General features: G+C 44.2%; 1 protein-coding gene across 1 annotated transcript in view; it reads right to left on the bottom strand.

Annotated features, from left to right (window-relative positions):
• Window positions 1-2,796: 2,796 nt before the first annotated feature.
• The window catches only part of LOC140714487 (pro-neuregulin-4, membrane-bound isoform-like), a 40,113-nt gene continuing 24,674 nt past the window's right edge, over window positions 2,797-18,235 (bottom strand). The window contains exons 3-5 of the mRNA XM_073025783.1: window positions 16,749-16,836; window positions 10,570-10,725; window positions 2,797-4,446 (exon numbers count right to left, since the gene is read on the bottom strand). Coding sequence (XP_072881884.1) covers window positions 4,329-4,446; window positions 10,570-10,725; window positions 16,749-16,836 — 362 coding nt within the window. The 3' untranslated portion in view covers window positions 2,797-4,328. The remainder of the gene's footprint in view (window positions 4,447-10,569; window positions 10,726-16,748; window positions 16,837-18,235) is intronic.

Consider the following 18,235-nt stretch of genomic DNA (forward strand, 5'->3'; position numbering starts at 1 on the left):
GTTACCCGGGGAAATCAGCGGGAGCAGAACATTACGTTCGCAATGGACATGGGATTGACTTCGATGACACAAAAGTACTGTGCCGCACCAATGGCTTTTGGGACCGCCATTGAAATAAAACTAGAGGAAAAGAATTTTTACAAAGACGAAGGTCTCTCTCTAAGAACAGGAATTCGATCGTAAACAAGGTGGGTGAGCGGAAACCTGATTGGACGAGGACTAACCAATCAGGAGGGGTGGAGTACAGGTGTATAAATACCGCCTGACAAGACATGCCCAGGCATCAGCCTTGATGAAGATGGCATTTTGTCATGGAAACGTCGGTTATGATCGCTACCTGTATCCAGCTGGAAGCCTGAGAAGAGTTAAATTGTTCCCGTAACCGCTCCCCCTCTGTCCTCCCTCCCCCCATGTTTCCTTTTCTTTCTCCAACTTATTTAATTGGCTTCCATTACTGTCTTTCTCCTCCCCACCGTCTTCCTGTTTCCACCTGCCCATCATCAACACACTCCCTCCCTCCCTCCCTTTATTCCATTGCACCACTGCCCTCTGACCCCAGGTTCCATCAGCTTCGTGCCTTTGTCACTTCCACCTATCACCTTTCAGCTTTCGACATCGTTCCTACCTTGTGTGCCAATCACCCTTCACCTCTCACTTGCTAGCTCTTGTTCACCCCTTCCCCTTACCTTTTTATACCGGCTATCTTCCCCCTTTCTTTCCAGTTCAGATGAAGGGTCTCAACCCGAAACTTCAACTGTCCATTTCCCTCCCTAGATGCTGCCTGACCTGATGAGTTCCTCCAACCCTTTTCATATTGCACCAGATTCCAGCACCTGCACTCTTGGCTTGAACTGTCAAGATAATGCAGTTACTTAAAGTTGGCTGGTATATCAAGTCCATTTTAAGACTTTGCATTCTTTTGTCTTTCTGATATCACCTTGTTTGCTTGCTAGTGGTAAACAACAACGCTGAAAGTACAAACCCCATTTCCAGAAAAGTTGGGATATTTTCCAAACTGCAATAAAAACAAAAACCTGTGATATGTTAATTCAACTGACAAAAGTACAAAGAAAAGATTTTCAATAGTTTTACTGACCAACTTAATTGTATTTTGTAAATATACACAAATTTAGAATTTGATGGCTGCAACACACTCAGCAAAAGTTGGAACAGAGTTAAAATAACATTGAAAAGTGCACAGAATATTCAAGTAACACAGGTTTGGAAGACTCCACATTAAGCAGGCTAATTGGTAGCAGGTGAGGTATCATGACTGGGTATAAAAGTAGCGTCCATCAAAGGCTCAGTCTTTGCAAGCAAGGATGGGTCGTGGCTCAGCCCTTTGTGCCAAAATTCGTGAGAAAATTGTTAGTCAGTTCAAAAGGAACATTTCCCAACGCAAGATTGCAGAGAATTTAGGTCTTTCAACATCTACAGTACATAATATTGTGAAAAGATTCAGAGAATTCAGAGACATCTCAGTGCGTAAAGGGCAAAGTCGGAAACCACTGTTGAATGCGCGTGATCTTCGAGCCCTCAGGTGGCACTGCCTAAGAAACCATCATGGTACTGTGACAATTATAGCCACCTGGGCTCGGGAGTACGTCGGAAAACCATTGTCACTTAACACAGTCCGTCACTGCATCCAGAAATGCAACTTGAAACTGAATTATGCAAGGAGGAAGCCATACATCAACTCTATGCAGAAACGCTGGTGAGTTCTCTGGGCCTGAGCTCATCTCAGATAGACCAAAAGACTGTGGAACCGTGTGCTGTGGTCAGATGAGTCCACATTTCAGCTAGTTTTCAGAATAAACGGGTGACGAGTACTCCATGCCAAAGATGAAAATGACCATCCTGATTGTTATCAGCGAAAGGTGCAAAAGCCAGCATCTGTGATGGTATGGGGGTGCATCAGTGCCCACGGTATGGGTGAGTTGCATGTATGTGAAGGTACCATTGACTCTGAGGTGTATATTAGGATTTTAGAGAGACATATGTTGCCATCAAGGCGACGTCTCTTCCTGGGACGTCCATGCTTATTTCAGCAGGACAATGCCAGACCACATTCTGCATGGGCTACAACAGTGTGGCTTTGTAGACACAGAGTGCATGGGCTTGACTGGCCTGCTGCCAGTCCAGATCTATCTCCTATTGAAAATGTATGGCGCATCATGAAGAGGAGAATCAGACAACGGAGACCACAGACTGTTGAGCAACTGAAGTCTTATATCAAGCAAGAATGGACAAAATTTCCAATTGCAAATCTACTACAATTAGTATCCTCAGTTTCAAAATGATTAAAAAGTGTTATTAAAAGGAAAGGTGATGTAACACAATGGTAAACATGCCTCTGTCCCAACTTTTGTTGAGTGTGTTGCAGCCATCAAATTCTAAATTTGTGTATATTTACAAAATACAATTAAGTTGGTCAGTAAAACTATCGAAAATCTTTTCTTTGTACTTTTGTCAGTTAAATAAAGGTTCACGTGAATTAACATATCACAGATTTTTATTTTTATTGCATTTTGGAAAATATCCCAACTTTTCTGGAAATGGGGTTTGTAGTTTGCAAAGCAGAGGAACCCTCCTGTGAAACAAAAGGATGTGTGGGATGCATTGGGGGTGGGCATTCAACAGGAGAGGGAAGCACTGCAGTGGTACCATTAACCAGGAGGTGTAATTACAACAAAGGATTACATAGATATTTTCTATTAGAAATAGGGAGACAATTTCTAATGGTAAAAGTTGACAAGTGTAATTAAAATATGGCAAGATGTAAAGATATTCAGAAAAGAAATATACAGGATTGATTTGATACACTACATGCAGAATGATGCATTCTGACACTTTTCAAAACATACTGTTGTTTTATTTACTTGGAGATACAGCACCATTTCGGCACTTTGATCCACGCCGCCCAACAACCCACCAATTTAACCCTGGCCTAATCACAGGACTCTTTACAATGACTAATTAACCTACTAACCAGTATGTCTTTGGACTGTGGGAGGAAACCCACATGCACATGGGAAGGAACGCACAAACAGAGGATGCCAGTATTGAACATTGTCACTGGGTCCAATAACAGGATGCACAAGATGCTGGAGGAACTCGGGCAAGATCTATGGAGGGGAATAATTAGTTGATACTTAGGACCATAAGAAATGGGAGCAGAATTAGGCCATTTCTCTGCCATTTGATTTGTAGCTGAGTTATTTTCCCTCTCAACCCCATTTTTCTGCCTTCTCCCCATAACGGTTGACACCCTTAGTAATTATGAAGGTACCAACCTCTGCTTTAAATACACTCAATGACTTGATCTTCACAGCCGTCTGGCATTGGATTCCACAGATTCACCCTCTCTTGCTAAAGAAATTCTTCTTCATCTCAGTTCTAAAGCATCGCACTATATTCTGCACAAATATTGCACCCTTTGGCCCTAGATTCCCCATTTTAGGAAATATCCTCTCTGCATCCACTCTATCTAGGCCTTTCAATATTTGATAGATTTCAATGAGATCCTCCCTCATTGCTCCAGTGAGTACAGGTCCACAGCCATCAAACGGTCCTCATGAAGGATCACAATGAAGAGTCTTGGCTCGAATGATTAGCTGTTTATTCACCTCCCTAGAAGCTTCTGATTTGGAGAGTCCATCCAGCATTTTGTGTGGGTTGCTCAAGATTTCCAGCACCTGCACAATCTCTTGTGTTATGATCTCCCCATAACAAGACTGTAGCACATGGAGTGAAGCCCTCACCATCACCGCCTCAAGGCCATTCAGGAATTGGACAATAACTTTGACCATCCCAATCTCACTCACAAATCAAGCCAGAAACGGGTCTGTGCAGTCAAACACTCATTCCAGGACAGTGTTACCTGCTTGGGTGAGTATTGGCTCTGCTGAAAAGAGCAGTGAAGTCATGTTGCTAAGGGTGAAACCATCCTGAAGTGTATCGAGCAGTAGAGCAACACTGTTGTAACATAGTTCTTTTAATTCAGCAGTTAAGCTACGAGAAATTGTTTCCTTTCACATTCAGCCTTAGCAGTTGATCCACAAAGCAGGTAACACATTTATAGTCATTCTTGGATGTTTGAGTTGGTTTGGAGATGAGCAATTTTCAGTTCATTCGCCTTGTTGGTCACCATGAGGGATTGGGAGGTGATGGGATTTGAAGGTGTGGTTCTGAGAGGGAAAGGTTTCAGGCGGGCAGTAACTGAAGATGCTGCTCTGAAAGGAAAGTGAGAAATTCGTAGCTTAATGGTTCACTGATTCAGAATGAGGCCGTCTAAGGATGTAGGCTACTTCTGCACAGTAGCCGCGCACTTAGATGTTTTGGCAGTCTTGCTCATACTTTGTGGCTCCAGTGCCTTTGTCCCTGTGTCTGGCCACCACCTGGTACAGGCTCCTGCCCCGCTCCTTCCTTCTCTTCTGCTGCCGTTTCCTGGAAAACAAGCACAGATCTGAGACTAACAAGTGCTGAATGGACACTGCTAGACTTGCCGGGAAGTTTGCACAGCTGGGGTTGGGGGAAGGTACTCTTCCAATTCAATATTGCCCTCGTCCCAATCCACACTGAGATCAGACCACCCGATCTTCTTCTCATCCTTTTCAAATCATTTCCCCACCCTCCTCCAACCCTACTTGCCCTTATTAAACTCAGTCTGAAGGACAGTGTAAGTGGTGCAGTGAGCAGAGCTGCTACTTCACAGCTTCAGACATCTGGGTTCAAGAGCAACACATAAAAGTCTGGATGATCTCCGCTGGTCAGCTGCATCTATGGAGGAGAACAAACAGGGACATTCGTGCTGAGACACTTCATCAGCACTGGAACTGTCCCAGGGTGTTTATTTTTTCCAGTTTTGTGAACTTTCTATTTTAATTAGCTCAATTAAAGCTTCAGGGACAGTTCAACTACAAAGGAAAGACAGGAGCCTGCAGGTAGCTGGAGAAGCTGGATAACCTGATGCAGGGTTTTGACCTAAAACATGGGCAGTTCTTTTCCATCCTCAGTTGCTTATCGTCCTGTCAGTTTCCACCAGCAGATAGTTTGTTATTCACACTTAAAAGGTCAACACAACATCATGAACCATTGAGCTTGTGCTGTTCTATGTTCTATCAACATATCCAGACCATCACCACTTTACTCCTTGTGTGCTCCAGTTGGCTGAACCTTTTGCCCTAATGACGGTAGGGACATTGTACTGTCCTATGCTCTAGATTCTGTGATCTGCAGCCATTTGCTGCCTCAACCTATCACTTCCCAGCCTCTGTCTCTCTCTTCCATCCTTCCCACCTGTGGTAAACTATGTATACCTGTCTGGACACGCCCCTCTGCTGACTGCTCCTGTGACTCCTCCCACAGACCCCTGTATAAAGGCGATTGGGGCACTGCTCCTCCCTCAGTCTCTGAGATGTCGTGCTCCCTTTTGCTGTTAATAAAAGCCTATCGTTCACTTCCAGTCTCCGAGAGTTATTGATGGTGCATCACCACCACCACCCAACTCCATCTGCCCACAACCTCTCCTCACTTTCCAGTTCTTGCCCTTCTCCTACCCTTCATCTCTATATATAGGCTATATCCCTCATACAGTTGTGCAAATGAAGGGTCTCAATTTACAATGCTAACTGTCTGTTTCCCTCCACAGATGCTGACTGATCCATCAAGTTCCTCCGGCAGCGTGTTTGGCTTTGAGAAAGTGGAACTGTCCTTATAACTCCAGTGACTCGGGTTCAGTCCTGACCTTGGGCGCTATGTGGAGCTTGCATGTTCTCTCCGTGACCATGTCAATTTCCCCCGAATGCTCTGGTTTCCACCCTTATCCCAAAGCCATGTGGCCTGGTAAGTTGATTGGCTGCTGTAAATCACCCTGGTGTAGGCTTTAGGTAGAATTAATGGAAATATGGGGAGGATTAAACAATTAATTGGTGGGTAAGCAGCATGACTCTGTGAGCTGACATGGACAAGATGAGCCAACCTAGTGGCTATATTTTGAGGAAACCTAGCTAAAACTATATGTCCTCCCCCCCCCAAACTGATAATCCAGATTAAAGATTAGCTTTATTTGTCACACGTGCATCAAACCATACAGTGAAATGCATCATTTTGCATCAATGACTAACACAGTCCGAGGATTGTGCTGGGGCAGCCTGCATGTTATTGCCATGTTTCTGTTGCCAACACAGCATACCCACAAATGACTCACCCTAAATGTATGTCAGTCGGAATGTGGGACGAAACTGGAGTACTCAGAGGAAACTCACCTGGTCATGGGGAGAACCTATAAACCTTTTTACAGTCAGCAGTGGGAAATGAACTTGGGTCGCTAGCATTGTGAAGCGTTATGCTAACTGCTCTACCACTGTACCTTATGGTAGTGCATTGCGGGAGCTTGCTGGGTACAGCTTGGGTGATAGGTTCCCTACGTTACAATCATGACCACACTTTACGATCAACTATGCTGTCTTTTATTTTTATAAGACAGGCTTTATCCTTCGATCTCGAAAGGCACCATAGGAATGTTACTCTTCTCTCACGCCCAGGTAAGTGGTGAGCGAAGGTTGAAATATCAGCTGTGGCTACAGCTCATGATTTATATCCAGTGAGTTTGCAGAAGCTCTGCATGTTCTAACACAAAGGTTGTGGCTACACATGACAGCAGAAGTTTGCTGGTGACTCCAGCATATGCTCTTGCCTTCGGAAGACTTGAAAAGGCATTGGAGATCAAAGCAGATCATTTTGTTCTGTGTCTCACATTTTCTTACACTGGTGAAAGAGGCCATTTAGCCTATTAAGTTAATTCTAACACTCAGATTAATCCCATTCCTCTTAATTTCTTCTTATAGAGGTTCATAAAATCATGAGAGGCATAGATAAATGGAAAATCCTTCCTTCCCAGCACCACCCAACTCCATCTGCCCACAACCTCTCCTTATGTGCCAGCTCTTGCCCCTCTCAGAATTGGAGGGCATTGGTATAATGTGAGAGAAGAAAGCTTTAAAAGGAGCCAAGGGGCAGCGCTTTCACACACTGAATGGTGAGCATATGGATCAAGCTGCCATAGGAAACAGTTGAGGCAGGTACAGTTACATTTAAGTCGTCAAGTCACTTTTTATTGTCATTTCAACCATAACTGCTGGTACAGTACACAGTAAAAACGAGAGAATGTTTTTCAGGACCATGGTGTTACATGAAACGGTACAAAAACTACACTGAGCTATGTAAAAACAACACAGAGAAAAAAACTGCACTAGACTACAGACCTACCAAGGACTGCATAAAGTACACAAAACAGTGCCGGCATTACAGTAAATAATAAACAGGACAATAGGCACAGTAGAGGACAGTAAGTTGGTGTCAGTCCAAACTCTGGGTATTGAGGAGTCTGATAGCTTGGGGGAAGAAACTGTTACATAGTCTGATCGTGAGAGCCCGAATACTCCGGTGCCTTTTCCCAGACGGCAGGAGGGAGAAGAGGCTTTTTCCACTGAGATTGGGTGAGACTAGAACTGGAGGCCATGGGTTAAGGGTGAAAGGTGAAATGTTTAAGAGAAACTTGAAGGAGAACGTCTTTACTCAGGGTGGTGACAGTGTCGAGCTCTCAGCTTCAATTTCAAGATTTAAGAGAATTTGGATAAGTACATGGATGAGAGGGGTGTGGAGAGCTATGGTCCAGTGCAGGTTGGGGGAACTAATAGTTTGGCATGATCTAGATGGGCTGAAGGGTTTGCATCAGTGCTGTAGTACTCAACGACTGTATAGGTAGGGAAGGTTTAGTGTAATGTGGGCCAAACATAGGCAAATATGACTAGCTCAGTTAGCAGAGAGAAATAATCACTAACTAATCCTTCAGTATAGCAACACTTTTGCATTACAATTAACTTAACTTTGGTTTTAGTTCTAATCGTATTAATTCCTGTATAATTATGGTTAATTTGTGTTTTTCTAATGAACATTGGTCTCTACGAGCAGTACACAGCTCGAATCACATCATCAAATTTGCTGATGACACCACCGTGCTGGGTCTCATCAGCAAGAATGACGAGTCAGCAATCAGAGAGGAGGTGCAGCGGCTAACGGACTGGTGCAGAGCCAACAACCTGTCTCTGAATGTGAACAAAACAAAAGAGATGGTTGTTGACTTCAGGAGAGCACGGAGCGACCTCTCTCCACTGAACATTGACGGCTTCTCCGTTGAGATCGTTAAGAGCAACAAATTTCTTGGTGTTCACCTGGCAGAGAATCTCACCTGGTCCATCAACACCAGCTCCATAGCCAAGAAAGCCCAGCAGCTTCTCTACTTTCTATGAAGGCTGAGAAAAGTCCATCTCCCACCCCCCATCCTCACCACATTCTACAGAGGTTGTATTGAGAGCATCCTGAGCAGCTGCATCACTGCCTGGTTCGGAAATTGCACCGTCTCGGATCGCAAGACTCTGCAGCAGATAGTGAGGTCAGCTGAGAAGATCATCGGGGTCTCTCTTCCCACCATTACAGACATTTACATGACACACTGCACTCGCAAAGCTAACAACATTGTGAAGGACCCCACGCACCCCTCATACAAACTCTTCTCCCTCCTGCCATCTGGGAAAAAGTACCGAAGCATTTGGGCTCTCACGACCAGACTATGCAACAGTTTCTTCCCCCAAACCATCAGACTCCTCAATATCCAGAGTCTAAACTGACATCTACATCATTTACTATTATATTGAAATTTGTCCTCTACTGTGCGTATTGTCTTGTTAGTTAATTAATTAATTAATTAATTATTGTACTGCCCTGTACTGTTTTGTGCACTTTATGTAGTCCTGTGTAGGTCTGTAGTCTGGTGTAGTTTTGTGTTGTTTCATGTAGCACCAGGGTCCTGGAGGAACGTTGTTCTGTTTTTACTGTGTACTGTACCTGCAGTTTATGGTCAAAATGACAATAGAAAGCAACTTGACTTGACTAATGCATTGTGCCTGCGATGTTGTTGCAAGTTTTTATTGCACTTGTGCATGCAACAGACAGTAAACTCAGTGTTGACACTGCTTTTTGACTTTGTGTTGGGCTGAAGGGCTCATTTCTGTGCTGTCTGGTTCCATAGCCCTATTTATTTCCACAGAGACATGAGAGACGGCAGACGCCGGAGCCTGGAGCAACAGACAGCCTGCCCGAGGAACTCAGCGGGGTTGAGCACTAAAAGAGGGAGGAAAGGAATTATCAATGTTTCAGGTTGAAAACCTGCATCAGGACTGAACTTCCCTACCCTGGGGGAAAGGCCACGACTATTCGCCTTGTTGATGTGGTTTGACCCACTTCCTCCAGCAGATTGTTAGGGGTTAGGGTTAGGCAGATATTTACACTCAGTGGCCACTTTACGAAGTACCTCATGTATCTGATAAACTGCCCCCTAAGTGTATGATCGTGGCCTTCTGCTGCTGTAGCCTACCCACTCCAAGTTTCGACATGTTGTGAGTTTAGAAATCCTATTCTGCATTTCACTGGTTTCCAACAGTAACTCGAATAATGCTTGGTTATTTGAGTTACTGTCTCCTTCCTGTCGACTGGAACCGGCCTACTCACTCTCCTCTGAGCTCTCTCATTAATAAGATGTTTTTCCCCACAGAATTACTGCTCACTGGTTGGATTTTGTCCCATTCTCTGTAAACTTCAGAAGATATTGAGCCTGAAGATCCCAGCAGGTCGGCAGTTTCTGAGATACTCAAACCACCCTGTCTGGCACCAACAATCATTCCACAGTCATGTCTAATGTTTAGTGTGATCAACAACTGAACCTCTTGGCCATGTCTGCATGCTTTGAAGCATTGAGTAGCTGCCACATGATTGGCTGATCAGATATTTGCATTAATGATCAGGTGTACCTAATAAAGTGACCATTGAGTATATTTTCTAGTTATTTCTACTTCTGCGTATGCCCATTAACCTGATTCTTCAAGGGAAATTTTCAGCAGCCAGCAAGTCTTTGGAATGCAAGGGGAATTCAGAGCATCCAGGGGAACTCTACATAGTCACAGAAAAAAATGTTCAAATTCCTCATGGACCGCACCCAGATCGATGGAGTCGTGAGAGAGTTGCATTATCTGCTGCGTTGCTGTTCTACCTTAAGTTGGTCCCTTAAAGTAGAACTTGGAAAAACTTGACTTGACTAAAACTTTACTTAACTCAGATACCAAGCAGGGCAAAATGCTGCAGGAACTCAGCGGGACAGGCAGCATCTATGGAGGGGAATAACCAATCGATACTTTGGGCGAGACCCTTCTTCAGGACTGGAAAGAAAGGGAGAAGAGTATGGAGGGAGTAGGTGGTGATAGGTAAGGGGGAAGGTGGTGGATGGATGGGGGAGGGAAGTGAAGTAAGAAGCTGGGAGGGGATAGGGAAAGAGGTAAAGGGCTGAAGAAGAAGGAATGTGATAGGACAGGAAGGGAAGGAAGACGGGGACCAGAGGGAGGTGATGGCCAGGTCATACACTGAATAATACAAATCTTTTCTCCTTCTCTTCCTCCCTAGCCCTGCCTGGCTCATGTTTCCCTTTGGAGAGGTCCAATGACTAATTGTGCTTACCTGCAATAGAAGTAGGTCCTGACCGTGATTACTAGGACCCCAATGAGCAGGGTGACCACAGTGAGGATGATGAACAGTGAACTTACAGTCCGCTTTGGTTGGTGGCTGGAGAGCAGGAACTCCTCGCATCGATTTCCTTTGAAGCTGTTGTTACACCTATGGGAGACAGGATTCTCATTAGTGATGTCATTGAATGAGGAACAACCTATGGGCTGAATGGCCTCTCATAAAGTTTAGCTTTACTTATCACATATACATTGAAACCTATAGTGGACTAAGTCGTTTGAATAAAATCAAACCGACAGGAATTGTACTGAGCCACAAGAATGGCCACACTTCCGGCACCAACATAGCATGCCCACAACTCACTAACTCTAATCTGTATTTCTTTGGGGTGTGTGGTTCTGTGTGATGGAACATAGAGGCAACAGGAAGCCATCATCCCTTTGAACTATCCCATCATTTTGTTTGATGTCAGCTAATGTATACCTCAACTCCATCTCCCCACCTAGTTTCCATTCCACTTGACATCCTGACCTATTAAGCAATCAATCTTATCAAGTCAAGTCCTGACAAAGGGTCTCGGCCCGAAACGTCGACAGTGCTTCGCCTTATAGATACTGCCTGACCTGTTGTGTTCCACCAGCATTTTGTGTGTGTTGTTTCAAGTCAAGTCAAGTCACTTTTATTGTCATTTCGACCATAACTGCTGGTACAGTGCATAGTAAAAATGAGACAACATTTTTCAGGACCATGGTGTTACATGACACAGTATGAAAAACTAGACTGAACTACGTAATAAAAAAAACAGAGAAAGCTACACTAGACTACAGACCTACATTGGACTGCATAAAGTGCACAAAAACAGTGTAGGCATTACAATAAATAATAAACAGGACAGTAGGGCAAGGTGTCAGTCCAGGCTTCGGGTATTGAGGAGTCTGATAGCTTGGAGGAAGAAACTGTTATATAGTCTGGTCATAAGAGCCCGAATGCTTCGGAGCCTTTTTCCAGACGGCAGGAGGGAGAAGAGATTGTATGAGGGGGGCGTGGGGTCCTTCATACTGCAATCATAATCCAAGCTGTATGTGACAGGCCCCACAGTTGAATAGCTTACCCTGTTTTTGATCCTAGTGTAATATTGTCTGAATTAATATCAGGTGTATGGTTGAGAGTTCTTATGTCACTCCTGGCACTTCCATCAGCTGTCTTTTGTGTGTGTGTGTGAAACAGCTAATAGGATTAGATGGTGGGGGGGAGCTATATGTGGAGAATAAATGCCAGCCTGCACTAGTTGGCATGTGCAGCCAATAACCATGTTGTGGATTCTATATAGACTCATTAGCTACTTTATTAGGTACTTCCCATACCTAATAAAAGTGGCCATTGAGTTTATGTCCATGGTGTTCTGCTGCTGTAACCTACCCACTTCAAGGATCAATGTTTTGTATGTTTAGAGAAGCTCCTGCACGTCACTGTTGTAACACCTGCATTCTTGAGTTACTGGCACCTTCCTGTCAGCTTGAACCAGTCTGGCCATTCTCCTCTGACCTCTCTCATTAACAATGCGGTTTTGCCCACAGAACTGTTACTTACAAAATGTTTTTTTGTTTCTCGTACCATTCTCTGTAAACTCTACCGACCGTTGTCAATGAAAATCCCAGGAGATCAGCAGTTTCTCAAATACTCAAACTACCCCGTCTGGCACCAACAATCATTCCACGGTCAAAGTCACTTAGATCACATTTCTTCCCCATTCTGATGAACCTCTTGACCATGTCTACGTGCTTTTATGCATTGAGTGTCCACCACATGATTGGCCAGTTAGATATTGGTATTAACGAGCAGGTCACTGAGTGTGTTTCTCTGCACTTGCCGGGTGGTGTTGCTACTTAAGAAACTGCAGAGTCATTGGTTTGTTATTACGTGTGGAGTAGAGAGAAAAACTTTGTTTTGAATTCTGTTCATTCAGATCATTTTATCACACCATTACATTGAGATAGTCATGGGAAAAACAACAAAAGAATGCAGAATTAAAGTGTAGCAGTTACAGGGAAAGTGCTATTCTGGTAGACAAAGTGAATAAGGTGCAAGCCCATAAAAGATTGAGAGATTAAGGATCTAGCTTATTGTACAAGGGGAGCATTTAATAGTCTTATAACAACAGGGTAGAAGCTGTCCTTGAACCTGGTGTTACATGCTTTCAGGTTTTTAAAAATCTTCGTTCGGAAGAAGATTGGATTTTTTTTTTATTTGTCACTTATACATTGAAGCATACAGTGAAATGTGTTGTTTTGTATTGAATCAAATTAATGAAAATTGTGCTGGGCAACCCACAGGTTTCACCATGCTTCCAGCAGCATTTCCACAGCTCATTAGCCATTACCATGTGTCCCTGGAATGTGGGAAGAAACCAGAGCACTCAGCGGAAATCATGGGGTGGATGCACAAACTCCTTCCAGACTGCATTGGCAATCGAATGCTAATCTTAGGTCTGGCTTCTCTAAAGTGTTGTGATAACCACAATGCTTCCATGCAACCCCAGAAGAGCTAGGTGGTGTCTTTGATTATGCTGGCTGCTTTCTGAGCGGTGAACAGTGTAGACAGAGTTCGTGGAGGGGAGGCTTGTTTTCCAGAAGTGCTGAGCAGCATCCACAACTTTCTGTGTTGCAACTTTGGTAGGACAAGCCGGGGTAAGACTTGCACAAATGAATGGAAGCTCTGAGCTGTGTGATAGAACAAAGGGATCTGGGAGTAGACATCCATAATTCCTTGAAAGTGGCATCACAGGTAGATAAGATTGTAAAAAGAGCTTTTGGCACATTGGCTTTCATAACTCAGAGCACTGATTACAGGAGATGGGATGTAAATTCAAAGTTATGTAAGACGTTGGTGAGGCAGAATTTGGACCTCTGTGCGCGGCTCTAGTCACCTTCCTATAGGAAAGGTATCAATAAGCTTGAAAGAACGCTAAGAAAATTTACAAGGATGTTGTTTAGACTTGAGGACCTGAGAGACAGTTTGAATAGGTTAGGACTTTATTCCCCTGAGCCTAAGAGAATGAGGGGAGATCTCATTGAGGTATACAAAATTATGACTGGTATAGATAGGGTGAATGCATGCGGGTATTATCCCCTTTGGACAGGTGACACTCGAACTAGAGGTCATAGTTTAAGCAAAAGTGAAATATTTAAGGGGAATCTGAGGGGGATCATCTTCACTTAGAGGGTGGTGCAAGTGGAACGGGCTGCCAGCGAAAGTGGTAGATGTGGGTCCATTTTAAGAGAAGTTTGGATAGATGCACGTGGATGGGACTGAACAAAAAACGAGTTGGCACAGTCTCAATGGGCCAAAAGGCCTACTTCCATGTTTTCTGTGTTCAGAGATGCTCTTCTGCACACCACTGCGTGATTATCTGAGTTGCAGTCGCCTCCCTGTTGGCTTGAACCAGCCTGGCCATTCTCCTCTGACTTCTCTGATTAACGATGTGTTTTCGCCCACAGGACTCCCACTCACTCGATGATTTTTGTTTCTCTGTAAACCCTAGAGACAGTTGTGCATGAAAATCCCAAGAGATCGGCAGTTTCTGAGATACTCAAATCATCCTGTCAAAGTCACTTCGATCACATTTCTTCCCCACTCTGATGTTTTATCTGAACAACAGCTGAAACTCTTCACCACGTCTACGTGCTTTTATGTACTGAGTGTCCACCACATGATTGGCCAGTTAGATATTGGTATTAACGAGCAGGTCACTGAGTGTGTTTCTCTGCACTTGCCGGGTGGTGTGGCTACTTAAGAAACTGCAGAGTCATTGGTTTGTTATTACGTGTGGAGTAGAGAGAAAAACTTTGTTTTGAATTCTGTTCATTCAGATCATTTCATCACACCATTACATTGAGATAGTCAAGGGATAAACAACAGAATGCAGAATAAAGTGTAGCATTCTATGTTACAGAGAAAATACTATTCAGGTAGATAAATATGGTGCAAGGCCATATAGTAGATTGTGAGATCAATGATCCATCTTATTGTACGAGGGGACCATTTAATAGTCTTATAACAGCAGGGTAGACGGTGTCTTTGAGCCTGGTGTTACGTGCTTTCAGGCTTTTCTAAAATCTTCTTTTGGGATAAGATTGCATATATTAACTTTACTTATCACTTGTACATTGGAACATACAGTGAAATAGTGGCTTTGCATCAAATCAGTTAACGAAGATTGTGCTGAACAACCTGCAAGTTTCACCACGCATCCAGCAGCAACGCAGCATTTCCACAACTCACTAGCCGTTACCGCGTGTCTTTGGAGAGTGGGAAGAAACCGGAGCACCCAGTGGAAACCCTGGCGGTCATGGGGTGAACATACAAACTTCTTACAGACGGCAGCAGAAATCAAACGCTAATTTTATTGCTGGCTCTCCAAAGTGTTGTGATAACCACAATGCTACCAGGCCACCCTGAAAGAGAGATCTGGGCTGGGTGGTGTCGTTGATTATGCTGGCTGCTTTCTGGGGCAATGAGAAGTATGGACTGAGTCCATGGAGGGAGGCTTGTTTCATGGAGTGCCGAGCTGTGTCCATAACTTTCTGTGAAAGACAAACCAGGATAACTGAATGATCAGTCTCTGAGGTGTGCAATAGGACAAAGGGATCTGGGAATACAGATCTGTAATTCCCCGAGAGTGGCAACACAGGTAAATAAGATCGTCAGGAGAACTTTTGGTACATTGGCTTTCATAAATCAGGGCAACGAGTACAGGAGTTGGGAAGTAATGTTGAAGCTGTATAAGAATTTGAGACTACTGTGTCACTTATCTACAGGAAATGTATCACTAAGCTTGAAAGAATGCTGAGAAAATTTACAAGGATGTTGCTTGGACTTGAGGACCTGAGTCACAGAGAAAGTTTGAACAGGTTAGGATGAAATTGCCCTGAGTGTAGGAGAATGAGGGAAGATCTTAACCCAGATAAGTGTAAAGTGGTTCATTTGAGGCATTGATCGTGTGGATAGTCAGAGCCCTTTTCCCAGGGCTGAAATGGCTACCATAAGAGGGCACAGGTTTAAGGTGCTTGGGAGTAGGTACAGAGGAGATGTCAGGGGTAAATTTTTTACGCGGAGAGTGGTGAGTGCGTGGAATTGCCTGCTGGCAACGGTGGTGGAGGCGGATAGAATAGGGTCTTTTAAGAGACTTTTGGGTAGGTGCATGGAGCTTAGAAAAATAGAGGGCTATGGGTAACCCTAGTAATTCCTAAAGGTAGGGACAACTTTGTGGGCTGAAGGGCCTGTATTGTGCTGTAGGTTTTCTATGTTTCTATCTTATAGAGGTGTACAAAATAGTGGCTCGTATAGATAGGATGGATGCATGCAGACTTTTTATCCCCTTAGTTTATGCAAGAGATGAATTATTTAAGTGGAATCTGAGCAGGAACAACTTCTCTCAGAGGGTGGTGCAAGTGTGGAATGAGCTGCCAGCTAAAGTGGTATATGTGGGTTCATTTGCAACATTTAAGAGAAATTTGGACGGGGATGGGACTAGGCAAAATCAGGTTGGTGCAGTCTAGATGGGCCAAAAGGCCTGTTTCTATGCTATAGTGCTCTATGCCTCTATGTGACAGTCATAAACCAATTACTAAATTACCATTCATCAGAGCTGCTCTGGGAATTTGGATCCACCAGGAACTGGGCTTAACCAACCAATCTAACTTCAGTTCATTACAGTCGGTGTGCAACAACTCATTCTATTGGTCAGAACTGGATCTGAGGACTGGATCTTAGATCCTAAGTGGGTAATCTAGAATCAGGTTTATTATCCCTGATAGTGTGAAGTTCATTTTATGGCAGCAGTACAGCATAAGATGTAAAAATTACTATAAAGTACCATAAATATCTAGAGCAAAAGGTAATAACATGGTAGTGTTCAAAGTTTCATGGACTGTTCAGAAATCTGATGGTGGAGGGGAAGGAACTGTTCCTGATGTGGTAACGTAAAGAGGGTATGTCCTGAACAGTGAGGGTCCTTAATGCTGGATGTTGTATTCTTGAGGCAACACCTCTTGAAAATGTCCTTGATGGCAAGGACCTCCATTGCCACAGCTTGGATCTGCAGACCTTCACTCTGTGAGCAGTGGTTGGTGTGGGCTGACTATGGATACATTGCCAGACAGGATTTGACTTACCAGCAGAAGGGTGTGGATACCAGAATGTAGCAGGTGCCTCCATTAAGACAGTAGTAATTGTAGCTATCGGGACAGAGCTCCCCGTGTGCTGAGAGGATTAAGAGAGAATCCAAAATTAGGGATTGGCATACAAGCTCTTCAAAGAACAAAAAACAAAAAGAACAAGGAGTGTATTTTACCCTATTTTGTTTTGACCATGAAACCTGGACTACATTTTAGACACAAGAGGCACTGCAGATGCTGGAAATCTAGAGCAATACACACAATGTGCTGGAGGAGCTCAGCAGGTCAGGCAGCATCCATGTATGGGAATAAACAGTCGACGTTTCGGGCCAAGACCCTTCATCGGGGCTATGTTTTCTTATACTTACCCCGGCCTAGGCATTTTTTGAACACTTGCTCTAGTTTGGAGTTCCTAAAGCTGTCCTATGTTGAGTTTAACGCTGACTGGCAACCCCTGCAACGCCACTGGCGCCAAACTGTATCGGTCCCTCCCGTTCCTTTGGTCTCATCAGCTACGTGGAGAGGGGGGGTCTGCTGCAAGGGCAACAGTTCTCCATATCTTATTGACCTGGCTTGAATATCACACAGACAGCTAGGAGGCAGCATCCATGGTTGACCCCAACCAGTGGAGGGCCTTGGTCGCTATGGTGTTTCACTTCTCTAAAGTGTTATATTTGTTTTAAAATGATCCAGGACCTCTGCATTCTGTTGACGTTGTGGCTTAGACAGTTGAATTTTTAGCTTTGTAGGAATGGTTTTAGGGACATCACAGAATTATAGAGTCACAGAGTCAACAGCACAGAAACAGGTTAGGGTTTAGGGACGGGGATAAGAGGGAGCTAGGGTCAGGAGCAATAAATGAATTAGGAGCGGGAGCTGGTGTTTGGAACCTGGGTCAGAGTGGTCTGCAGCTGAAAGTCAGCAGCCACTGAAGAGACCAGTGGTCCCCATATTGGCGAATCCAGGGAGGGAGGTCTGTAAGGGCAGGAGTCATGGAGGCCGGTGATCCCCCAGGCCGCCAGGATTGGGGGTCCGGTGATTCCCCGGGCCAGCAGGATTGGAGGTCCATTGTCCATCCGAGTTTAGATGTCAGGAGTCAAACCCAAGATCAGTGATTTCTGAGGTCAACAAAGTGCAAAGTTAGAGGCCCAGTATCTGAGATCCTGAGAGTCGGGGCTTGGATGCCGGATTGTGTGTGTGCGTGGGAAAGGGGATTGCTTTGCTGTTGTTATCTCAGTTTGTGTTGTGTGGTTCTGCTGAGCATTGTGGAAATGCTACGTTGATACTGAAATTTGTGGCAACACTTGTGGGCTGCCCTCAGCACATCCTTGGATGTTAATGCAAACGATGCATTTCACTCAATGTGATAAATAATCTGAATCTGTGGTTGTGAAGAACACTATATTTCAATTGCATGGTTGCACACAGAAATAGCTCAGGTTATGGATATCTAGTGCAAGTGGACCGATGCTGGCCCATTAGTT

Source organism: Hemitrygon akajei, chromosome 21 (genome assembly GCF_048418815.1).
Source record: "Hemitrygon akajei chromosome 21, sHemAka1.3, whole genome shotgun sequence".
NCBI classification, from domain to species: domain Eukaryota; kingdom Metazoa; phylum Chordata; class Chondrichthyes; order Myliobatiformes; family Dasyatidae; genus Hemitrygon; species Hemitrygon akajei.